We start from the raw sequence: 25,769 nt of genomic DNA on the forward strand, positions 1-25,769 counted from the left end.
GTAGATGATAAGACTGTGGTCCAGAGAGGTCCAGCATCACCACAGGGCCACCTGGCTAATAATGTCAGAGCTGTTCTTAAACCCAGGTTTATATGCTGACAAGGCCCATACTCTTAATCACTGACTGTGTGACACTGCTTCTATTTGAGGACAGCTGACTAATTTCTTCCTCAACAGCCTCTTTAAGTATTGGACTTGTGAGTGCCTAAAAAAGAGACATTATATTCTATTCCCTAAGTTTTCTCAGCTTCTTAGTAAAGTGGGGCACCCAGAACTTGTAGATCCCAAAGCTTCCCCTTCATCATCCTGGGAATCAATGAAGGGACCCCAGATGGCTAATGTTCCTTGAAAATTCCATCATGGGATCAACCCCCACTGAGCATGGCATCAGTTAAAACCCCCAATCATAGGCTGGTGCCAGAAAACACGGCCTATTCTAAGACCTCTCTTCTCCTACTTGCCCTGGGTCTCTTTCTGTAGTGCATTCAGAGTTCATTTTGTTTGTCATAGCACAGGTCCAGCATCTCAACACTATTTTGGCATATTTATTATTACCCAACTCGTGTGCCATCCTTTCCAACTAAGTGCCATTTTGTAAACCTGTCCTTTATGCAGCTCTCTATAAAGCAGGTGTCAGCAGAGTGTGGCTCACAGGCCAAATCTGGCTTACTGCCTGTTTTTGAAAGTAAAGTTATGTTGGAACACAGCCACCCCCACTCACATATGTACTTCTATGGCTACTTTTGTGCTACAGAGTCAGAGCTGAGTACTTGCAACAGAGACCTGTGGACCACAAAGCCTAAAATATTTACTATTTGGCTCTTTATGAAAAAGTTTTCCAACCCCTGAACTAAGGCGTCAATAAAAAAATTCTGAAAAGAACAAGGCAGAAGCCAGACCAAGGACCAACCTGGCAGAGACTTTCTTCCAGGTTGACACAGACTCTTCTTTTCTTTTCTTTTTTCTTTTTAAAACATATTTTATTTATGTATTACTTGAGAGAGGTGGGAAGAGAGACACAGAGTGCATGAACAGGGGAGGGGCAGAGGGAGAGGAAGAGAGAGACTCTGAGGCAGACTCTGTGCTGAGTGTGGAGCCCAATGAGGGGCTTGATCCCACAACCATGAGATCATGTCCTGAGCCAAAATCAAGAGTCAGACACTTAACTGACTAAGCCACCCAGGTGCCCCTCATTCACTATTTCTTTGAAGAAAATCTTTCAACCAGTTATGAATCTAAGTAGTTTTGCTTTCATCCAGCCATAGTTCTGTCACATTATACATGTGGTGTCATGACAAACCAGGTCAATGGCTTTGCTGAGCTTCACATATTATAGCCCTATTGTGCTTCCCTGATGCACTGGACTAGGAATCTTGCTTAAAATAACACAACTAGTTCTTGGAGAAGCCACTTTAGTTTCTAGAATTCACAGCCACCATTGTAGAGTGCTTAGAAGCCCATGTCCTGATCAAAGTTTTCTGTTAGTAAGCCTATTTTTATTTTCTTGTGGAACTCTGAAGCAAAACAAAAATAGCCAGGGTAGATTATAGTCTCTTCTGATACCCACACAAAAAATCCTATAATTGACTATCTTGTTGAAAATGCTAATTAAAAAGAGCTAGATGGATGAAGACAGATAAGAAGGGTTATTCTGGGTAAGAAGCCTATAAAGGAAGAGAACTCCTACAAAGGAAGCCTATAAAGCAAGAAAGCTCCACGTCAATATACCCGCCCCCTCCGAGACCTGTAAAATAAATGGTGGCCAAAGCCAGACAAGAGCATAACAATTGGAAATACGGTAAAGAGCCTGTGGAAGCATTTTTATAATCCAGTGAGCAAGAGTTACCCATGATTCTCTGCTAATGTAAAAATCATTTTTCTTCAGGCAGTATACCCGTTAGAGCATTGACATGCTCTTGGACCTGACTCAGGAGTTACTTGACGGGGTTCCCACTGCCCTTCCCAAAGCCAATATCCTGTGGGAATTGAACTAGGGCCTGGGGAGGCCCTCAGTGGGGAGGAGGGGGCCTCACCTGACGGCTCGGATGGCGGCCTTCAGGGTAGGGATCATCTCTTCGATGAGGAAATCATTTCCGTAGGCCCTGTCTTCTGCCATGGGATCGCCTGTCCCAGCATCTGGGAGGGAGACACACATATCAAACAGCAGGCCATGGCACGTGGAAAGGCTTGGGGACCCCATCTGGTCAGAGCTTTCCATGCTCAACCGCCAGAGTCTTTGCTCCCACTGGGTGAAACCATGTGGTGTTCTCCAGTTGTGACACCATTTAGGCCTTCTTAGCATGTCCTTCTATTCTCCAGACATGAGTGTCAGAGGTGCTCGAAGTTCAGGACTGTTGACTGGGGAGAAGGCTAACAAGGTGGTGATGTGAGTTTTGGGGTTCCTGAGTGGCCTCTCAGAGGCTAAGGGCATCCATCTACATGGGTGTTACAGTCAGACACCCGAGACCAGATTCTTGCTGTCAGTCACGATCCTGGTGGCCTTGTGGGTCACCTTCTGAGCCCTGCTTGTCCTCCCTTATCACAAGTCAAAGGGACATACAGAGATATTGCTCTTTTCTATGACCTCTTCCCGCACCCAGGGGTACTGAGGCCCCTAGGTCTCGAGATCACTCTGCACCTGGCCCTGTCTATCCTTCAAGTTGACCTCCATGTAGCCACCCTTAGGGATCAAGGCTCTTAGTCCCAAGGCTCCCTGGAGGTACCTGCTAGACGAGTGTGGCGATCCTGGCCTGGAGAACAGCTAACTTGGGAGCCCCCTGCTCCCTGAGCTGTGGGGAGGTGCCACAGGTGCTCCCAGCCCAGCGGGCGTGCATGGGGTGAAGCGTGAAACTGGTTCAGGAAGGTGGGGCTGGGCTGCTCTACAAATGGGGCAGGTCTTCCCTTTGGGGAGGGAGGGAAGGAGGAGAGGTAGGGGAGGGCAGATCTACCCCTGGGGAAGGAGGAGGGGAGGAAGGGGAGGGCGAGGCAGAGGGAGAAGAGGAGGAGACAGAGAGCCAGGGAGGAGAAGGGCCTCACCTTCAGAGCTCTGCCAGAAAGCGTAGGCTTTCATGCGGAAGGCGGTGCGGAAACGTTCTTTATTGTTTAAGCCCACAGGCTTTGGTTCTTTAGAAGGACTTTCTTCTATGGCATCTACATTCAGAGGGGTAAATAGCTTTCCTTTAGTATTGCTACCACGAGGATTAGAAAGGCGAACCCGATCCAAGAGACCCAGCTTTTGGCTACAAAATAAGCAAAAGTGAACAATTTTCCTCCTTGAGTGCAGGCTTTCGTGATTCCCCTTCCCTCTCCATAAAGACTCACACTTGACCTCCGCGCGTGCTGGGGGAGGCTAAAGCTGACTTGGCGGCTCGGGGTGGGACGGGGCTCGGCAGCTCACGAGCCAGGACCCCGTGGGCATGCTGCTTAACTTCTCTGCACTTCACTTTCCTCGGATGCTCACATGGAGCTCAAAGGACATAAAGGACATCAAATGCCCAGCTCACAGTGACAGGTGGCTGAGCTCCATGCCTTCCCCTGTCCCGTCTCCTCTGCATCAGTAACCTCCTTGGTACCATGCTCTGGTGCTCAGGGAGCAGCTCTCACAGAAGAGGCCTTTCAAAGGTTCCTCGAACAGACTCGAATGATAGAAATTACAGAAAGCAGGCACCCTAACCCAGATGTCTGCAGATCCTCCCACCCCGTGGATAGAATGTGGAGGGGAGGCGGTCCCTAGGCTTGGATGGGGAAAAACACTGCATCTTTAGTTTACTAACCTCTAACTGAAATCAGCACATCTCTCGATTATGAATGTGAGTAACAAACCCTAGCAATCTCCTCAATGCCTCAGTCTTAACCTGTGTCTTCCACAACAGAAATCACAGGGCATTTTAGATCTTATTATCTCTGGGGACTGCTGTGCTCAGAGCTGTTTCCAGATTATGGTAGTATCCGGACCAGCCACAGGTCTTGTCATTAAATCCATCACGGAGAAGCACATACACGCCTGCATCTCAAATGTTTTAGTATTTTGATAGTTAACAATACAATCCGTTTCTTTTGTAAACTGTATGCATTTTCTTTAAGAATTCAAGATTGATTCTGAGAAAGTTTCCCTGGACTTCATTACACTGCCAAAAGTGTTCTTGGCACTTGGCACACACAACACACACACACACACACACACACACACACACACACACACACACAAAGGTTAGTAAGTCCAACGTAAAGTAGCCCCGGTGCAAAACTTGGGTCCAGCTCCACCCTTGGCCATGCAGGTGACCTCGGGCAAATCCGTGCACTTTCTGAGTCTCAGGCGTCTCATCTTTAAAGTAGGGATGCCCACTCTCCTCTTTACCTACTTTCTATGAGATGATGTTGTCAAGGATTTGGCGTAGAGCCTGGCACACAGTAGGTGATCTATAAATATATTATTTTTTCCCTCTATCCCTCTATTTCTCAACCTCCACCCCCACTCTAGTGGGCATGAGGAACAAGTGCCTTTTACCAGAGAAAAGCCACACTGCAAGTTTTCACACATCGACAGACTCCACTCAGTGGCTTCCTTCTACTACCCCACACAGAGCTTGGCACATGGTAAGTGCACCATGTACTTGTAGAATAAATGAGTGAGTGGGTGAATATGGGTTATTGAGGTCACTCTGCATTGGCCTGAGCTGATTTGGTTTTTCTAAGGAGTGTGTCGGGGTATTGTAGCCATGTGCTTCCTGCCAGAAGCTTCTGGTATCTCTGTAGCGAGGGGGGGAGGTCATGGGTGTTGGAACCTTAGAGGAGCGAAGAACTTGGGCTCACTTGCTGAGCAGGTGCCCTGAACTCTCTTAGCACCAGATCCTCAATGGTACGAAGGCCTAACAGCACCTGCTGCACAGAGTTTGGTCCGGGGAGCATGACATATGGGAAGATGTGTAATGTTTCCTGCCTTTGGCCTGGCAAAGAGAAGGCACTAGGACATATTTGATTAATTAATAAGTGAATGAACATATGGATGGGCAGTCATGACTCCTGGCTCCCTCTGGAGTGTTCTCTCTCTCCCAGTGTCGTTACATTAATAACCTGACCAGAGTACATTCTGGGAAACTCTAGTACTCAGATGGCTCTTTGCTCCCCCTGTGCCAAAGACAGATTTTTCAGAGTGGCTTTCCTGACCAGTTCTGGATGAATGATTGCTAGGACAGAGAAATCTACCAGGGGCCGTGGGCTAAAAGTACTGGACAAGGCAGGAAGTTAACTGAACAGATAGAAGGCTTTCTTGCCCATGAGTTCAGTAAAAGGGGGACTTTAGGACAGTCTCCCACCTGGTCCGCTTCTTCTTGGCACCTGCCTACTGTGTCTTGTGGTACCATCCAGCGGATCTGTCCTTCCATCTGCCCCAAGACTCAGGCTGGCCCTGTGTCCCCACCTGCATGCATGGGCATGCCCAGCTCCTCCACCTGCCCCACGCCCTGCCTTCTCAGCCCACCTCATTGTTAACTACCTTTGAAAAAGCCTGGGCATCCCCCCTCTCCTGGAAATCAGGTACTCCCCGAGTGCTCCAACAACATGCTGCAGTTTTCTCTGTCACAGTCACACAGCGTGTGCAGGCTGCACGTTTCTACTGCCCCACCCCCACCCCAGGATGTGCAGTCCCAGCAAAGCAAAGACTCAGCCTGGTTGTCTCTGAGCCCACGACCCACCCTTCCTCAGCACATTCCCATGTTCAGGGTGGCAGCGAAAATCTTGGCCTTTGGGGCACTCCCAGCCCTGAAGGATAAGGTCTTGAGGAACAGGTGACCCGGGATACAGAAGTCACTCTTTCTGGCTCCAGTTCCTCACATATAAGGTGATGACAGCTCTCGCTGTGCGTGGCTCTGCAAGAGTTAAATGAAGGAATGCATGGAAAGCTCTTAACCCACTTCTGGAATGAGGATTGGAGAAGCCTTCAGTGAATGCTGGCTGTCACCATTATCTTGGTAAATAATCCTCTTCCTGCAGAAGTAGGAGAGGGCTAATGGCATGTGTGTAAAGGAGGGATAAAATTTCCTGAGCCACAAAATAAGTGGTTTAAAAAAAAATGAACCAAGATAAGTTCTTGAGATTTATATATTATTTTACAGTGCTTCCTAATGCCAGTCTCACACACTCACCATTGTCACTGAATCTGACCTCAGGAGATAAGTGTATATACAGAGGTTAATTCCAGATCAACTAAGCAAGACAAGAGTAACAGTAACCGCACTGTCCTGACTGGAAATCGCAACACCTGAGATTTAGGAAGTTAATGAGAGGGCCCTCTTGGTTCTGTCTGTGTTGGGATTTAGGATTTGCCTGTTTGGCATTTCAGTACTTTCATTGCAACCTCTAAGAGTCTGAATTGCTTCCGTAATGTTTATGTGATACACCATGGTCACAGAGGACGGTTTATGAGAGATTCCAACAGCATTAGGAACCCAGAGGCATCAGGCATCAGTCAGAAACCTCAGCTCTGAATTACTCCCAGCCATCACACCTAAGAGGCTTACAGAATTCCTCCTCCAGCAACAGGGGTGATCAGCTTACTTCTTAATTGCATTGCTTGAAATCCAAGACCCTGGAGGATAATCAGATGCTAGGCAAAGTTCACCCCTGAAACACAATCCCATCTCTGCCCTTCTCCTTATGGATTTCTAGCACATAATTCGGGCTTGGAGAGTTCTACAGGTCTTGCAAAGCATTCCTTGGAGCTGACATCAGATTTTCTTGGCTACCTGGGGGCCCTGATTTATTGTGAACAAACAATTTTCAAACATGAATTGTAAAACTGGAAATAGATGGATTAGAGGCAGAAAAGTAAAAATCAAAAAGTAAAGTCTGTCCTGGCAGATATAGCACTTCCCCTGGGCTCCTGCCTCCGGTTACTCCAGCCATGTTAAACTCTACGCAGTTCCCTGACATTCATGCTTCCTCGCCTTTGTGTGTGTCATGACCTGTACCCAGGAAAACCTTCATCCTTTCTTTTATCTAAATGACTCTGACTTTTCATCTGAACTTGGTCTAAGCATCAGCCTCAAGGCTCACTTCCCCTCTTTCTCCAATTACCTATCCACTCATTGTGGTTTCTGTGGGCCTTTCTCAACCATGGCCCTTGGCCACCCTGGTGAAATCTTTGAGTTACTAGGGATTCTTTTTCATCAAAGCAGTGGTTCTCAACTGGGGGAAATTTTGCCCCCCAGTGGACATCTGGTAATGTCTGGAATCATGTTTGATTGGCATAACTTGGGGTGTGCTCTTGGCCTCCGGTGGGTCAAGGCCAGGGATGCTGCTAGACATCCTACAAACACACAGGGTAGCCCCTAAGAACAAGGAATCATCCCACCCAAAACGTCCATGTTGTTGAGTCTGAGTAACTAAACGGTAAGCTAACTGTCCACAAACCATACTTGGGTCAATTACCCAGTACCTAACACAGCACCTGGCACGCTGTCACCACTGAAAGCATTATTTGGATACTGAATGAATGAAAGAAAACAATACGTGATCTTCTATTAATAAAATGCATCCAACTTCAGCTGAGGGAGGGATGCTGCATGGCGGAAAGAGTGGACTTTGGAGTAAGAGATCTGTGTTCCAACTTCAACTCTGTAGTTAAGATTTCAACTTGGTTAAGTGATTAGCTCTTTCTGATTTAGTTTTTCCACCTGTAAAATAAAGCTAAGGTTATTTATTTATTCAACAAAAATGTATTTTACACCTTGTAAATGCTAGGCCCTTGGTAACCTGCTGAGGATATAGTAATAACTGAAACAGACATGGTTTTCAGCCTCCAATGAGCTTATGATGAGGTTGGGGAGACATATAATAAGCAAACAGACATGCAGACTGCTAGAAATCTGACCAAGGAACAAAGAGAGGGCAGTAGTGGAGTGTAATAGGAGGTTGACTTTGGTGGAGTGGTAAGGAAAGGCCTCTTGGGTAGATGGGAAGACCAATTAAGTGGCTGGTCTCAGTAGTGAGGGATCGAAGTGATGGTAGTCCAGATGGTGAAGCTGAGACCTGAAAGGTGAGAAGCCAGACCTCAAAGAAAAGGGGCAAGCATTCCCTAGGCAGAAAAATCACTTGTGGGTACAAGGGGTGTGAACACTGGCCGTAACAGAAGGGGAGTACATGACCAGAACATTGTGAATGAAGGGCAGAGTGGCCTAAGGTGAGGTTGGAGACGAGATTGGCAAGAATTCTAGAAGTATGATTCATAATTAAGAACAGAAAATAGAAATTTCTGCTTGATTTTAAGGGCACTTAGAAGCCATAAGAGTTTTAAGAAGGGAAGAGTATAGCAACTTTGCATTTAAGAAAGAACAACCCTGTTCACAGCAGCACTATTCACAATGCCAGAAGGTATAAACAACCCAAAAGTCCATCAAGGAATCAATGGATAAATCTACACAGTGGAATATCATTCAGGGAGGAAGTTCGGACACATGCCACAATTAATCTTGAATGCATTATGTAAAGTTAAATAAGCCAGTAACAAAAAGACAAATAGTGTATGATTCCACTCATATGAGGTATCTGGAGTAGTCAAATTCATAGAGATAGAGAGTAGAATGGTGGTTGTCAAGGACTGGGGAGAGCAGAAAATGAGTTGTTTTTAATGGGTTCTGAGTTTCAGTTTTACAAGATGAAGCAGTTCTGGAGATTGGTTGCACAACAAAGTGAACATACTTCACTATATACTTAAAAGTGGTTAAGCCACTGGTTTTCTGTTATGTGTATGTTACTACAATCAAAAATTTTTTAAAAAAAGGAACAAAACAGCTGCTTGGTGGTGGATTGAAGGAGAATGAGGACAAAAAAAAGACCAATGAGAAATCATGAAGTTTTCCAGGTGAGAGGTGCTAGTGGCGTGAATCAGGGTGATTATGGTGGGAGGAGAGTAGAACTCTGACTTGTATTTTGGAGTAGAACCACAACAGTCTTCCCTGATGGACTCCATGTGGTTTGTGAGGGAAAGAGACAGATAAGGAGCCGCTGCTAGGTTTCCAACTACACAAATGAGTAAGTGGTGATGCCATTGTTTTAGATGAGCAAGATGGGAACAAAAAAAAAAAGGAGGGATTTGGAGAAGAAACCAAAAGTTCAACTTGGCAGCCCCTTTCCGTGACACATACGCAATCACACACTTCGTACAAGACTGTTATGTGAGGCAGATTTTACTAAATTGTGAGATTTTGACTCACAGCTCAAATAACTTAAATTGAATATTAGCTATCACTACTAAAACACGTTAGGAAAGTGGAAAAATAAAAAGTATAAGTTAATTTTGCTTTATGTTTGCATGAGGAAACTGAAAAGAAAGATACCCTAGAAATTCAAAAAAGAAATGACCTGTGTGGGATGAGAGGGCAGAAAAGGATTCATCGGGACACAAGTTGGATCACGACATTTCACAATATGGTTCTATATTATTTTGATTTATAAACCATGCAAATAGTGATTTTTCTCCCAGAAAATTAAAATTTAAAAATTAAATTAAAAAGTCATTTAAACACTCTCCACTGGAAATTGTTCAGTGGCCAGGCCACCCTGCTGGATTCTGACCTCCCTGTACACTCCCATTTCCCCCTTCTAATATACTCCCTCTAGGTTGAGTCTTGTTCCAGTCTAGATTTTTCCTCACTCTCAATTCAACTAAACTCTCTTTTATCCCTGATCTCAAATTCAGCTCTTCACCTATTTTTGCACATTAAAAACTCATAAAAGTGCTCCTATGAACAAAGTACAAAGAGAGAGACCTGAGAGTGGTACTTTATTTGGGGGGGAAGGGGAGTGGTACTTTTAAATGCAATCCCTGCCCTATCTCCCATCCAGGATATGGAATAAGATGGTGGTAGTGAAGAGCAGTTGTCAACGAGGCTGTGATGCCATGAAGAAGTTGGAAGGGAGAAAACCCAGCAGGTGAGTGAAAGAACATCAAAGGCAAATTGTGCTTAGTGAATAACTTCTCTTGGGACCAACTTGACTATATTTTCTACCCTCCTCATGCCACTTTTTGTTGGGCATGTCTTTCCTGGAAAAGCTAATAAAACTTAAATTGAAAAACAAGAGTTCAGCTTGGGACATGTTAGGAAGGAACACTGAACGACATCTGTCAAGTAAATACTCGCAGACCTTGTCTTTCTTATCTGTAGCTATAATCCTTACTATGGTTTCTGGGACACAAAGGGATCTTCATGAAAAGTCATTAAATAAGAGGATGGATGGATGGATGGGTAAGGGATAAATAGAGGGGGACAACCCGAGCATAGTGTCACTGCAGCCAAGAGAAGAGTCTTTTGGAAGAAGAGGTCAATCTGTCTTGTGTTTTGTTGTGAGAAACCCACAAGCACAGATTGAGTGACCAGCACAGAGCAGCCAATCCAACCTACAGGATTTTGTCCCTTCTCTCCAACATGCTTTCATCCTTCCATCTTTCCAGATGTAAAAGGTGGAGCCTTACACAAGATAGGCAGCCCTCTTTTAGAAGGCTCCTTTAGCATCATGGTCTGTGTCAAAAAAGACTGAGAAGGCAAAGAGATAAAAACAAACAAACAAACAAAAAAAACACCTGTCAACCTGTCACCATCCGTGTGCCAAATCTTTGAGGCCCGAGTGTCCTATTTTTTTCTGAGAAAAGACTATGAATGCAAATTGCTGTCTCGACCCTGTTTCTTTTTTAATAAAGTGGGAAATCTTAACTGGGGATTAGATGACAATGCAGGTACAGCAGGTACTCATCAGGGGTTGGAATTTGACAGGCCTTCCATTAATGGCATCGATGTTGATGAAGAAAGTGATAATTTCTCTAGGCTCTCACATTGTTCACAGTAGGGCTGGGAGAACCCAATAACTCATATCCTTTGTTTGTAGCTACAAAATAAATTTCCCTACACAGAAATGAAGACTAATTTGTTTAGGCATTTTGTGCATTTCCTTGGGATATCTGCATGCTCTTCTTTAATGTATTGGCATTCCCATGGATTTCTCAGATAGAAATAGATGGCCTGTGGCAAGAACACAGGCCTAGGCACTCAGTGGTTGTTAGTTCGAAGGATGAAAACATGAAGGAGAGAAGGGACAAAATTAGGGTCTTAACCCCTCTCTTAGCCCAGTGAAAGGCTACTCAGTCCTTGACAGACTAAAGCAAATACCCCTGTGGATACTTTCCTGATCTGCAGGCAGAACTCAGAGCTCCTTTCTTTCTTTGTTCTCTCTACCCCATGTGTCTATAACATTCCCATACCAGCACCCTCCACACTACACTGTTCTTCCGTTGACACATCTGCCTCCCTGCCAGACGATGAGTTCCAATTTTCTGGGAATCTCCAGGGTCTGACGCAAAGCAGGGCTCTTAAAGAAAGGAAGGAAGGAAAGAAGGAGGGAGGGTGAGAGGGAGGATAAAAGTATCGCAAAGCTAGGATTCAGACGGAAGTTGATGTGACTCCTAAGCCAGACCTGCATTATGTAAGAAACGACTGGGGACAGAAAGCCCAGAAGCATGGGTTCTGATCAGGATAATAACAGTGATCATTATAAAAGCAAACCCTGTGTAGTACTTGTCATGGGTAAGGCTCTATTCTAAGCATCTAATTCTTACAATAGTCCTAAGGAGGTAGGTACTCTCACCATAACTATTATATTGTTGGGGAAATGACATATGGAGGTTTGGCAATGTGTCTAAGAACACGCAGTCAAAATTTGTAAAGAGTGACCCATAACTCACAGTGTCTGATGCAGCAACATAACATGGAACCAGTTCTGCTGCTGTGGCCACAAACTCACAGCACACAGGACCTGAAATGGCTTAGAGATCCCCTAGTCTGACTTCTAGGGATGAGACAGCCTAGGCCAGGTAAGTGTGGCTTCTAAGGGACTGTCTGGGTTGGGGAAGGGTGGGGGCAGATAAAGTGAGGACAAGGCAGACAAGGACAAGGCAGATCGTGATTCAGTTGGCTGCAGGGTTATAGAAACAGCTTCACGACCTGGAAATAAACCTGATGTGTTAATCTGGTTTTCTTCCATCTGGACAGGTTTGCAAAGTTAGCTAAACCAATGGCCTACTTCCTCTGATCCATTGAATCTGGGAATCTGTGAGCACGATTCCAGGACATTTACAGCTGGTGCTCAGAGGACACACAGACTCACACACTAATGTAAGTGAGGAGCAAGACACTTCTCTCTGTTGCTTTCCTAGAAGAATTACTTTCTCTGTGTATCCAAATCTCACATATGAAGAATATACCAACTGACCAGCACCAATCTCTAGTGAGAATTTACTATGTGCCAGGCCACATGTACCATTCCAATCAGCCTAGAAGTCATCCCCACTTCACAGATAAGGACATGAGGACATGAGAGGCTGTTTGAGTTACCAAGAACACTCAGCTAGTAAGTAGGGCAGCCAGGCATTGAGGTCTGATGGTCTAATTCTGGAGTCTGTTCTCAGCTTCTGTTGCCATGACTACCTCTTAATTCAACCACCTGTTTATTTTTAGTCCCTGGTTAAAGAGGAGAGAGGACCACAGCTCCGGAGGGAGCCAGGTAGACATAGGATCCAATCCTATTTGTGCAATTTGGGCTGAGATTTGTGTGAGTTCTTTCACCTACTGAGCCCCCAAGTCTTCATCTGTGCAGGAGATATTGAAATCAAACTTTCATAAATGTCCCTCTGAAAATCCTATATCCTGGATCTGCTCAGACAGCTTCCCACCATATATGCAAACCAATTGTGCTTGCCTTTGGCAAATGTGTTTCTCAGAAGATATGCTCAAACCCTGACCTGATAGCTGCCAATGTGAACTTTTTTGGAAATAGAGCCTTTGCAGATGTAATCAATTGATATGACCTCACACTGGAGTAGGATGAGCTCTTAGTCCAATGACTGGTGTCTTTATAAGAGAAAGGAGAGGGAGGTTTGGGTACAGAGATACAGATGCACACAAAGGGAAGAAAGCCACATGAAAATGGAGGCAGAGAGAATGGAGTGATGGGCCCACAAGGCCAAGGAATGCCAAGGATTACCAAAAATCACCAGAAGCCAGGAGGAGGCAAGGATGATGCAATCCCTATGGCCATTGGAAGGATATGGCTCTGACGACATCTTGATTTAAGATATCCAACCTCAAGAACAGTGAGAAGATGAATTTCTGTTGATTTGAGTCACACAGTTTGCGGTGGTTTGTTATGGCAGCCCCAGGAAACCAAGGCAGCAAAAGGTGAGGGCATAGAGGATGAGTACTGTTTTCAGACTGATGAAACAAAGCCAGAGAGCTGTATAACATTTTTGTGGGCTAAAGAATGATGTATCATGGGGTGACAGGAGGCCACAGGAAGGGTAGGGAGGACCATCTTTTTTCATATTTTTGTAAAGTCATAAAAATGGAATTTCCACACTCTTAGAAGGATTGAGAAGAAACTCCTAGCCCTCTACTGGCATCTTCCCATGGGAGGAGGTGAATTATCTGATGACGGTATGTGAAATAGCCATTGGCCCATCTTCTTAATTGGGTAGACTTCAACATTAAAGGTCATTCCTGTCTTTAGGGACACAAATGGTCTCTGGATCTCAGTGCCCCATGGAGTCAGACAAGCCATGGCCACAGGTATCTGCCTGGGTGAGTGAGTGTCTGCTCTGTGTGCTGGTCCTAAGGCCAAACTTAGAGGGAAGTGTTAGGACACTCACTGTTGCTCCCAGAGCCAATCCTGCTTCACGCAGCAAATGTGGCCTACATTTTGATCTGTTTCTGACTCCTATTTCTCAGCTCACAATTCAGAGGAAAAGGGGTGCTATAAATAGGCACACCCCATTTTCCAAAAAGTAAACTGACACTAAGCCCTCAGGACATGTTGGGGATCACTCTGAGGTTCAACGAAATTGGTCCAAATTTTATGCATCTTAGCTATTCTGCAGTCTGGGACTAGTGTTGCAGAGTCTGCTTGGCAGGACAGAACATTAATAGCTATGGAATTGTGTCCAAAACTCTTATTTTGCTCTGGGCAACAATCTTCTCATCAGTAAAATTGGGGGATTGGATTAATCTCTAAATTCCTGAACACCTTTAACAGGCATTGATTCCAGGGCCCAGAAGGAGATTTATTGCCAACATCATCTGTCATCCTCTGAGATCAATTTCATGTGGTCAGTGTCACAGGGAGAAGGTAAAGTGTGAATTATAGTGTCTGACCAAATGCTCCTTCAGTCCATCAGAGATCCTGGCTCTGTGCCTTTCCCTGTCTCCACAGCCTCCTCTCATGGCAGGGACTCCATCTACAGTGAGCCAAGAAAGAGTAGAAGAAAACAAAGCAAGAAGAAGGGGACTGACTACAGTAACCTAACAGACCCTGACACATATAAGAAACAGCATGGTGGCTGAAACCACATACCATCAAGCTGGCCCAAACACCTCAACTTTTGTTCTTGCCACTGTCTAGCTGCAGGATCCCACACAAATCACTTGTCTCTTTGAATCTCAATTTTCTTGTCTGTAAAATAGGGATTCAAAATAGTATCTTCCCCATTAGGGTAGCTGTGAGGGCTAGATGTGCTTACAACTACAGCTGGCAAACAGTAATATTGTTATTATACTTAAATTCTTTGACCCAAAGAATGATCCTCTACTAAATGGGACAGCTTTGCCATGGGAAGGACATAGCAATGAGACAGGAAATAAAGAAGATGCCTGGGATGAACATCTTCCCTCTCCAAAGATGGATACAGAGCAGAAGAGTCCCAGATGCTGCTGTTAAGATTGAATTGTTTGAAAATACAAAGTAAACAATATGGCTCCAGCAAGCCATTATTGTCAACACAGTTACCTGTTTTGAAAATTCAGAAAAACACTATTTTCTCTCAACAAATGCCTCTAAATTATCGGCCCTGTTGCATGTCTACTGAATAGTTGCGATTGAGGTTTAAAATGATGTTCCTACCACAAAGTGTCAGTCTTTTCTGGTATAATCTATGGAATAAGTGAGCCTCAGTATGGCTTATTGTTGGTGTTCTTTAATGCAACATTATTTTTAGGCATTTGAAAAACTTCAGGTGAAACTTATGCCTGTCATGGGCAGCTGTCATTTTTGTCTGCTTTGTTTCCATCCCCTGTTCTCTGGGGAAAAGGACCCTATTCAACTGGAGAGCTGATTCTTCCAAATTCAACCAAGTGCTCTAATGGGGGCTATCACTCATGACATCTTGGACCCACACAACTCATAATAGGTGGACACAAGACCCAGAGTTTGGTTAGCTGTGGCCTCTCACTCTCTGAGCCATACGCATTATTCAAAGCATGAGTATGTGACCCAAACTGGGCCAATCTAAGTGCTTCCCTGGGGTTTCTCAAACTGGTGTGGGGTAAAGGACAGAGAAATAGGGAAAAATGTTCTGTCCCCATGATCACGGGGCTGCTTGCATGGACACCTTCATCAGTATAGAAAGTCAGTGAGAGTGAAACTAGAAAGAAGTGGAGACAAGAGAGGAAAGGAGAAACCCCAGAAGAATCCCATTCCTTGTTTCTCAGGGATCTCACCCTCTCTGATGGGTGGCTATGTGAGCCATTGCATTTCTTTCTTAGTCCAAGATGGTTAAGGTGGGTTTATGACAGTTGTAGAATAAGAGTTTGTCCATCCATCCATCCATCCATCCATCCATCCATCCACATGCCCACTCACTTTTTCAGTAAATTAATATCTACTGAGAGCTGATCATGTGTTGGGTTATTTTTCCAGGCATTGTTTTAGGTGCTGGAGATAACACAGTGAACAAAACAGAGCCTAATCATTCTGAGACATTCTATCTAGTAAGGAAGGCAGACAAGAAACAAATACATAATATAATAGATAATCATCCATGCTAACAATGAAAATGAAGTAGGATCAAGGGCATAGAGATGGATGGGGCATGGGCAGAGGGTCAAAGAGGGTCTCTCTCAGGAGGTGATATTAGGCAGAGTCCCAAATGCAGTGAAGGAACAAGCTGGACTGAAGATGTGATTTAAGAGTTCTTGGCCAAGAGAGAGCAAGTGCCAAGTTCATGTGTCTTCAGACAACTGAACTGACTCGCTACCCCTGAGGACAGGAGGGCATGGTAATCACCTGTGCTGCAGTGAGACTCAGCCTGGTAGGATCTGGTCCAGTCAGATAGACTTGAACTTGAAATCCCCACCTTGGCCACTTCTGTGCTTGGTGAAAGTATAAGTTACCTAAATGCCTGAGCTCAATTTTCACACAAGTAAAATGATGGTACAAAGCCTCCTTCATTAAGTCATATATTTATTCATCCAGTAAATATTTGGGGGGTACAGCCCATACCACAGGCACAGCATCAGCTCATGGCCTAGAAAGGAAGAGAGAATTTAAAGTTTTGGCTGTCATAGAACAAAGGTTCTCCTTGGGGTGCGCTGAGGCCTACCTCAGGTACCATGAGTGGTAAGAAGGGATGATGGGGCAGGTGGTGTGTATATCAGCTGCCTGTTTTTTATAAAACTTAATGAAGACGACCTAGGAAAAGTGCTCAGATCCTAGTAAGCACACAGCAGAAACTGGTTCTGTTGCTTCTGTTTAGCCTCAGAATCACAGATCCTGAGAAGCATAAAATGATCAAAGCCAGCCTCCCAGCCATTGTAGGAAATCACCAGGGCCTAAGTTCCGCCAACAACCAACACAGCCCTGTCCTTGAGACTACAGAAACTTATCTCTCTGTTGACCCTTTGGGATCAAGCAACAGCTTTACAAGCAACTATGGACTTGAGCTCTTTCCAATAAACTGACATGATTTATTTGTCTTGCCCCAATGGAGAACCAAGATATGTTAAGTCACAGAGAACAGAACACTTTCCTTGGCCTGACACATGAACAGAGGTGTGGCCCGCCTATGCTTGGAGGGGGAGGTGAGATGAACTCCAATCTTATTCTGGTTATTTAGAAAAAATAATAAATAAGACCAAAGCACCAGTTCACTGGCGGCCAGTTGAAGTTAGCACAAAGGTAGACAATGACCGTCAGCAAGTATTTATCTAACGCATGTGTACACCACTCACCATTCTCCCCCCTTGCTCCCTGCCATCCTGGATAAAGGAGTTGATGCCTGTGTCAACAGTTCCCCCAGAACCTTCTCCCCCACCTTCTGGCACTGCAGCTAACATCACACCTGGTATCCCACCTGCCAATCCATCAGCCAACCTGTTTGCTGTTCAAACCCAAAATACTGCGCCCGAGCCCAGACGAGGGAGATTGTGTGGCTTACATAACTGACCTCATTCTTCCTCCCGGGGGAGGATGAGGCAGCAAAGAGTTGGCAACTCTAACCGCGAGAAATCATAAATGTGTTTTCCCTCTGTACCTCTGGCAGGGCAGAGAGTTCTGGAGAGGGGCATGAGCAACTTGCTGAGATTCCAGACAGCCCCTTTCTGATAACTGGAGCAGCATCCCTAGCAAAGCCTCAGAATGCATTGACCCAAGCACCAATTAAGTTGGGAAGTGCACAATCCAATGCACATGTGGTGTTTTGCACACACATTCTAATTTGGCTGAATGTCATTTGTGTCTGCATAGAAAAGGCTCTCAGGTAGACATGATAATTCGCTTATAGTGTCAACACCTGCATGATTCAAAACCCTGTTGGTCATGAGACAAGGAGAGGACAAAAAGCACCCCTCTGGGAGTCCTGAGATCTGGATTATGTAATCCTGGTGCTCACGAGCTCTGCTATTTGGAGTTAGCCTGCCCTCTTCTTCGAAGAGCACCTTGGCTTCGACAGCTGTATCTAAGGGAGGCTATCTGAGGTGTCTTCTCGCTCTGCCTCTGGGAGCTGCTGCAGGTTCTCAGGCAAATGTCCCCTGATGTTGTCATTGTCAGTCATTCTTTCTCCCTTCCATGATCTCCCCAAATGCTCCTAAGGTCCAAACCAGGTCCAGGCAAGAAACGTTCCTTCCATTTGAAAACACACACAAAGGAGACAGAGTCCGAACTGTGCTTCTACGTGTGAGCTAACTGGGGTGTCTGTAACTGTTTCTTCCAAGAGGGATTACAGATGGGATGGGGCATCATGGGCCTCATTCAAGAGGATTTGACCCAGCTTCCCAAAGGCCACTGTCCTCAAGTGGGTCCAGTATAATACGGCTCAGGGTCCTGCTACTCCCTCCCCCCAGATTTTCTCAGCTCCAGAAGGACAGCAGTTGAGCCTGGTGTCCAGGAGATGGATGGCAAGCCCTCAGAAGTAGTTTCTCAACATAAGAGATGAAATTACATCTATATTTGTCGAAATAAATAAATAAATAAATAAATAAATAAATAAATAAATAAATAAAATAAATAAAGGAAATTTGGGAGAGATGGGTTTTTCTTTACAACTAGGGGTCCCTAATCTCCCTGATACTGTGACATCTTCTTGAGAGGGAGAAAGAAGGGGCGGGGTACACAGAAGTGCTCCGAATCCAGAAGCCCAACCTGCCTCTGCAACAGCCTGGAGTGAGCTGGGGTTTACTGGGGGTCATGAATGGTAGTCTTGATTCACTTTTTGAGGAGCCATCTGTGAACCCAAGAAGCAATACATAATGGAAATTACACGGTCTTCATGTTCAGACCTGACTTAGAATATCAGTCTTGTCACTCAGTAGCCGTGTGACACAAGGGGGATAACTCAGACGCTCTGCGCCTCAATATCAATCCACAAATGGGAGTCCTAGGGATTGTCTTACAGTGTGGCTTTGAGGACCACATGAGACAACATATGTAAGGACTCCAGGCACAGCACCCTGTCCTGCTGACCAAGAGGCTTCAGTTATGATCACAAGTGAGTTGTCCTTGGGTAAATTAACATGAAAATGGCAGAGGAATATGGAGGTCAGCAATAGCAGTGAGCCCCAAACTCGAGTTCATGACCAGCATGCCGCCCAGGGTCCCTACACCATACACAGCTGGCCCCTCTGTCCCGACATGGTGATGGGATGAAGGGAATTCACGATCAGAAACGTACCTGGCTGCTGCTTCCAGCTGGTCTTTCCTAAGAGGGGATGAGAGAGAAAAACATAGAGAAAGTATAAATTGCATGAACAGTTTTGCCTTTCCCCACAATGGGCCCCAAAGCATCCCTTGATGAAGACGAAGGCACCCAGTGGAGTCTAGGATGAGGTGGTGAGTCAGCAGGGGAACCAGTGAATGAGCTGGCTTTCCCCAGCTGGACCCTAGGCCCCACCAAAAAGGCTTGGCTCTAATTTTTCAGGGTTCTTCCCAGCTATTCATTCATTTACTCACCCAGGGAATGGTTGCCAAGCACCTGCTCTGGCTCAGAGCTCAGAGCCTGGGCTCAGGAGATTTGTTTAGTGGTGGGGACAGACCAGGAAACCAGGAATGTCATCACTAAGTGCCATCCCCCATCACTCTGTCACCACCACATCATCACAGTCAACACCATGACCATCATCACTATTATTTATTGAGCAATACTTATTAGGCAGATACTATGTTCAGTTCTTTTTATGGATTAACTCATTTAATTCTCATAACAACTCTACAAGAGATGAAGTATTAGCATTCCCATTATCCTGATGACAAAGCTGAGGTATGGAGAGGTTAAGAACGTTGCTCAAGGTCTCAGTCAGGAAGGAGCAGAGTCAGGATTCGAACCCAGGTTGCTTGGCTCCAGAGCCCACCCTCCTAATCATGAGTGGTATGCACACATTCCAGACTCTCAGTCTGCCTGCACTCTGCCCAGAACAGCATTGCTCATTCTACAAATTCCAGCTAGAGGGGCCCCCTTCTGGAGTTTCTTATCCAAGTCCCCAGGGTCTAGGCTGAGCTAATCTCTTCACATGTGGGACTATACTCTGATCAAACGGTCATCTACAAGCTGCTTGCAGCAGGGTCTGTCATTTTCAGCTCTGAAATCTGAGCATCCCATACATGGCACATGGGAAATGCACGATAAATGCTGAATGAATAAGTAGCCTATCCCTGGGATCCGGGGGTGGGAGAAATGGGGAGAAAATAAAAGGCATCATGGTGAAGAAGCAGAGGGACCAGTTGGGAGACTTCCAGCTCATGACTCAGCTCCCCTCTAGTCCCAGGTGGCCTTGGGTGGGTCACACATCCCCTGGGCCCATCTCTCTACCTGAAGCATGTGCAAAGAAAACACTCTGCCTTTCTAGAATTCTCTGGGTGTCTGACTCTAAAAGTAGGAAAGCACTAAGAGAAGGAAAAGGTAGGGGGGTGGGTGGAGGGCGGGACCTGCACAGTGGTGCCGTGGGGAGCAGTGTTCAAGAGATAGGGCTCCTCCTCCCCACCACCATTCCCTTCTCACTCTCTAAGACAAGGATTCCACGCCTTCTCTATCATCACACTTCCCACCTCTCCTGGAAGGTGAGCCTTTCTTCCAGGCTATGACCTTGACTCACTTCTCACTAAGAGAGATCTGCCCTGTGTCCCACCACCAAGTCGGCAGCCATGTACACCTGGCCTTGCCCACTATGCTTCCCCTTCTGTGCACATGGATGCAGGGGCCAGGCTCTGGATGCCAATCCTCCACCCGTGCTTCAGAACCCATGCCTTCATCCTGGTGTCCCCTCCAGCCCTCCCCCCACCCACACTGCATCCACTTCGATCCCTCTCCCCTAGATCCTTCCCATCAAGGAAAAAGCCCTGGCCTCACATTCCACTCCAGCTGTCACCTGCATTTGACATCTCCATGTGCTCATTTCCACGTCACCCTTTGGTCCTTGCAGGCTGTCTTCTATGCCCATTGTTCCACTGAGATTGCTTTAGTCAAAGCTCCAACAATCTCCAAGTGAGAAGCATCCAGTGGGCACTTCCCTGTCCATGTCTCCATCAACTCTGTCACAGGCTCAGCACAGTTGACCCCTTTCTGTTCACTGTTATGTCCCCAGTACCAAACACAGTGCCTTGCACATAAAAGAGGCTCAGTAAATACTTGATGGATGAATGGGATAAATAAATAAAAGATTTGTAACTCCATTCCAGACAGGGTGGTTTAGTCCTGTTGTCACTCATGAACAGTGGTTTCCCAGGACTATATTTGAGTGCTTAGTGTCTTTCTTTCCTGCTATAACATCTATACTTCCTTCCAGGCCTGATTCAACTAGTAGAGAATGAACACCTGCTCTGGGCCAGGTACTGTGAGAGGTGCTTCTGCACATTCTATTCAATTTGACCTTCATGACAATAATCTTCAGAAATGGGTATTATTATCCCAGTAACCCTTGTCTCATCTTAATTTTACCCAGTTTTCTCCCTAAAAAACTTTTTTTCCCAGAGATACAATGGGCTTTGGCATAAGGCCTGGGTTCTCATCTCTGTTCCATCACTTACTTAGAGGGGTGACGTTAGGCAAGCTAATTAATCTCACTGATGCTCTGATGCTTCACCTATGATATTTGGGTTATAAGAATGGAGTTACTCCTTCTTCTTATCTTCCAGGGTATTCCAAGGATGAAATGAGATGGTATATATGGAAGCAGATCCATGTTACTTGGCCATGGGGAAGGATTGTTACATATACGTCCATCCCCCTACTTCTCCATTGCTGAGCACTCCAATAATCTTGATGTTGGTCATAAAAGGAACAAGTTCTGGTTATACAAAAAATTAACTGGATCTTCTTGGTCAAGTAACATCTACCTTTTGGGCCTAAGTCTTACCTTCATTTTAGTTCTAATATCTAATGATTGTCCAATATGGCAGCCACTAGTCACATATGACTAAGTTAAAATTAAATAAAAATCTAAAATGTAATTCCTCCGTGGCACTAGTAACAGATGCTTAAAAGCCACATCTGCCTACTGGTACCATATTAGACAGCACAGATGTACCGTAGGTAATCCTACCAAAATTTAGGGAAGCAAATGCATGCACATTCCCTGTTGATGGAAAGCAAAGGAAAAGCATTTAACACATGGTCTTAAATGTCTTCCCTCATGTGTGCTTGCACGTATGAATGTACAATCTACCAACCCCTAAGGTTCTCGCTGTACTTTGTCAGACTCCCTCTGTCTATTTGTACCAAGTGTACACAGTCTCCACTGATCAATGAATCAGTAGATCTGGGCGAGGTCTCAACCATGCCCAACATGATGTATATGGCCTTGAGTCGGTTCCTGAACGTCTGCAGGCCTCACATTTCTCGTATTAAGTTGGGTTTGGACTTATAGCTCTCCGAATTTCCTTATAATTCGGAAACAATAAGTTTATAATTTTAAGTAGTAACAGAATAAAAATAAAAAAGGATCACCATTATCCATCCACCGCTCGCCCTAAACATTTATATCCTTGCAAATTCATGAAGGACTGCACTGAGCTGGAAATCCTGATATAGTACCACTCCCAGGGATGGGCTGCACAACTGCATCCTGCAAAGTCTTTGGGAGGAATGTCAAAGGAGGCCACCACCATGGAAAAAGTCTGGCAGTTCCTTAAAAAGTTAAACATAGAGTTACCGATTCCACTTGTAGGTATAAACCTAAGGGAATTGAAAACTTGTGTCCACGCAATGTGAACAGCAGCATAATAGCCAAAAAGTGGAAACACCCTAAATATGCATCACTTGATGAATAGATAAACAAAACAGGGCATCTAGAATAGAATAGTACTCATCCATATATAGGAAACAAGTTCTGACCTGGAGGAAATGTGAAAACATGCTAAGTGAAAGAAACCATTCATAAATGGCCACCTACTAAAAGGTTTCATTTTTATATAAAAAGTCCAGAATAGATAGTAGATTAGAGGTTGCAGAGGTGGGCGGCAGGGGGGAGCCTGTTCCTATTGGGACAGGGTTTCTTTCTTTCTGGGGCAATAAAATGTTCTGGAATTTGTGCGGTGATCAATGCCCAACTTTGTGAATATACTAAAAACCACTGAATTGTTCACTTTCAAAGGTGGGTTGGGATTCAGGGACATTCTTTTCCCAAGGGACTGCCTTGTGGTTGCTAAGTGCATCTCTCTAATGACTTTAAACTTTTGTCCTTGAAGAAAGAAATAGAAAGAAGAAAGAAGAAAGAAGGAAGGAAGGAAGGAAGGAAGGAAGGAAGGAAGGAAGAAAGAAAGAAAGAAAGAAAGAAAGAAAGAAAGAAAGAAGAAAGAAGAGAAAGAAAGAAAGAAAAAGAAAGAAAGAAGAGAAAGAAAGAAAGAAAAAGAAAAGAAAGAAAGAAAGAAAGAAAGAAAGAAAGAGAAAGAAAGAAAGAAAGAAAGAAAGAAAGAAAGAAAGAAAGAAAGAAAGAGGAAAAAGAAAGAGGAAAGAAAGAGAAAGGAATCTTCTTTCTCAGCTTAAAAGCCATTCCCATATCACAGCAGCTGTCTGCAGCACAATATATTCCTACAAGTCTCTGACAGCCAGGACAATGCCTTATTTATAATAAATCACCCCAAAAGAATGGGCCTCTTGCCAAGACCTTGGGCTGCACAGCAAACGGAAGTCATCTCGATTCTGCATTCCGAGTGCTTGCACCTGCTCTTGCCTCCGAGTCCAAGGTCACTCTGCCCTTCTCCAGGGAGGCTCCCTGGCCCTGCAGAGACTCTTGTGACCCACAAGAAGTCTGATGTTATCCCCAGCTGGAAATCATTATGACAAAAACAGAACTTTAGAATCAAAGGGAACCACAGAGACCGTCTTCTGAGCCAGTGAATCTACTTGCAGGTGAGAAGATATAGTCCCTAAATCCAAACTCCATCACTCATTTATGGAAGCCTTGATGCTTCTATCTCCCCAAGTCCTCTGCCATCCGCACCCCTCTCTGATTATTCTCTTTCTGGTCCTCCCTCTGCCGCCCTTCCTGAGCTTCTACCTGGGTCTAAGCCCTGGCTGGCTCTCATCCTGAATGCTGCGGTCTTTTGCTGGCTGATCTCTTTGCCTAGAATCTCGAGCCTGGCCTGTCCACCTCCATACCCTTCCTGTCATCTTCCTAAAACACAGATCTGATCATGTCATACTTGGGCCCAAATGGCTTCTCTTTGCCCTCAGGATCAAGGTTAGATTCCTCTGTAAGTCACTTGTGGCTGGTGGACTGGATGCCCTGAGTAAGAAGCAGCACCTGCCACTAGCAGTTCTGTAGGGGTGAGATGAGAGAGGCAAGCAGGGGCCTGAGCTCATGGGTCCCTGTCTCTCATGGTCAGGTTTCAGATCTTACTCTCTTTGTCACAGTCATGCATTGGAAAGTTTTATGCAGGGAAATGAGCCAGGGGAACCCAGATCTCTTGAATCTCCTTAAATCTGTGCCACAACCTGGTGATGGCAGTAAAGGGACTGAGTGTAGGTCTCAAGGTAAGAGAGTGGGAGGATGGGCTGGGGATGGGGGGGGCACTCGGCTAGTATTGGGTCACACTCTGGTCCATGAAACCACAGGCGTGTGGTGGATACATGCTTCAGAGCCCAGCTCCAGGTGTGAGGCTGAGTGACCCTGTACGCTTCCTCCCAACCCAGGAGGTAGGGCGGCTTCATATTCCATCCACACACTGTAAGTTCCAGCTCAGGAAAGAAGTATCTAAAATCTGGAGAGGGGAGTGCCTGGGGGCTCGGTTGGTTCAGCATCTGCCTTCAGCTCGGGCTGTGATCCCAGGGTCCTGGGATCGAGTCCTGATGTTGGCTCCCTTCTCAGTGAGGAGTCTGCTTCTCCCTCTCCCTCTGCCCCTGCTTGTGTGCTCTCTCTCTCTCTCTCTCTTGCTTACTCTCTTAAAGAAATAAAATCTAAAACCAAACAAAAACCTGGAGAGGCATGAGGCGCGGTCTGTTTCAGTAGCCCAAGTAGTGAACAGGCCATGGGCTTTGGGGCCTCTTAATGTGGCAGACATTGGCCAAAGTGTCTGAAGTTCCTAAGCCCCAGCTCAGCCCTGCCAGGAGAGGAGCCTGGTGACCCGACCTCGCAGCCTGTCTCCAGGAGCGACCCTGAGCCCCTCTGTGAGGCTAGCCCCGGGCTGTCCGTCCAAGATGCTTTACAAGGCCGGCGCCGTCGATGGGGCTACAGGCAAGCATAAGACCTGCACTTGTACAGCCGTCTGCTGATTTTAAGGTACCTTAGTGTTTGAGATCCTCTGGCCTCTCAAATAGGGTGCCTGTGAGGAGTGAATGCAGGATGCACTTGGAAACCTTGGGCGTATTGGGTATCCAGGGACTACTAACTTCCCTCTTCCTTTTCACAGGTACTGGCTGTGGGCAGAGGGTTTTATTTTCTTCCTGAGGCCTTTAATCAACCTACAATCTTTATTTATTTTTAAAAGAATTTCTTTCTTTCTTTCTTTCTTTCTTTCTTTCTTTCTTTCTTTCTTTCTTTCTGAGAGACACGGAGAGAGAGGCAGAGACACAGGCAGAGGGAGAAGCGGGCTCCCCGCCAAGAGCCTGATGTGGGACTCGATGCCCAGACCCTGGGATCATGCCCTGAGCCGAAGGCAGACGCTCAACCACTGAGCCACCCAGGTGCCCCAATCTTTATTTATTTATTTTTTAGAGTTTTATTTATTTGAGAGAGAGAGCACACAAGCAGGGGGAGGAGCAGAGGGAGCTGAGCACAGAGCTTGCCACAGGGCTCGACCCAGGACCCTGAGATCATGACCTGAGCCCAAGAGCCAGATGCTAAACCAACTGAGCCACCCAGGCACCCCTGAGGACTTGAATTTAATCTCCCACCAATAAGAACACAAAACAACCTCTCTGAGTCATTGGAAGATTCTTCCCACTACTTCTTCTGCTTGCCTATTCCCAGCATCCAGAAGAGTCTGTGGGTACAGGCCACGGCCAGGTGTGGGGGGCACCCAGGGGG

At 45.6% G+C, this 25,769-nt stretch overlaps 1 protein-coding gene across 1 annotated transcript in view; it reads right to left on the bottom strand.

The window, feature by feature from the left end:
- Positions 1 to 25,769, bottom strand: part of KCNQ3 (potassium voltage-gated channel subfamily Q member 3) — a 297,518-nt gene that overhangs the window by 16,074 nt on the left and 255,675 nt on the right. Inside the window, exons 9-11 of the mRNA XM_072774524.1 lie at positions 18,983 to 19,009; positions 3,037 to 3,239; positions 2,034 to 2,136 (exon numbers count right to left, since the gene is read on the bottom strand). Coding sequence (XP_072630625.1) covers positions 2,034 to 2,136; positions 3,037 to 3,239; positions 18,983 to 19,009 — 333 coding nt within the window. The remainder of the gene's footprint in view (positions 1 to 2,033; positions 2,137 to 3,036; positions 3,240 to 18,982; positions 19,010 to 25,769) is intronic.

This window comes from Canis lupus, chromosome 14 (assembly GCF_048164855.1).
Source record: "Canis lupus baileyi chromosome 14, mCanLup2.hap1, whole genome shotgun sequence".
In the NCBI taxonomy this organism is placed as follows: domain Eukaryota; kingdom Metazoa; phylum Chordata; class Mammalia; order Carnivora; family Canidae; genus Canis; species Canis lupus.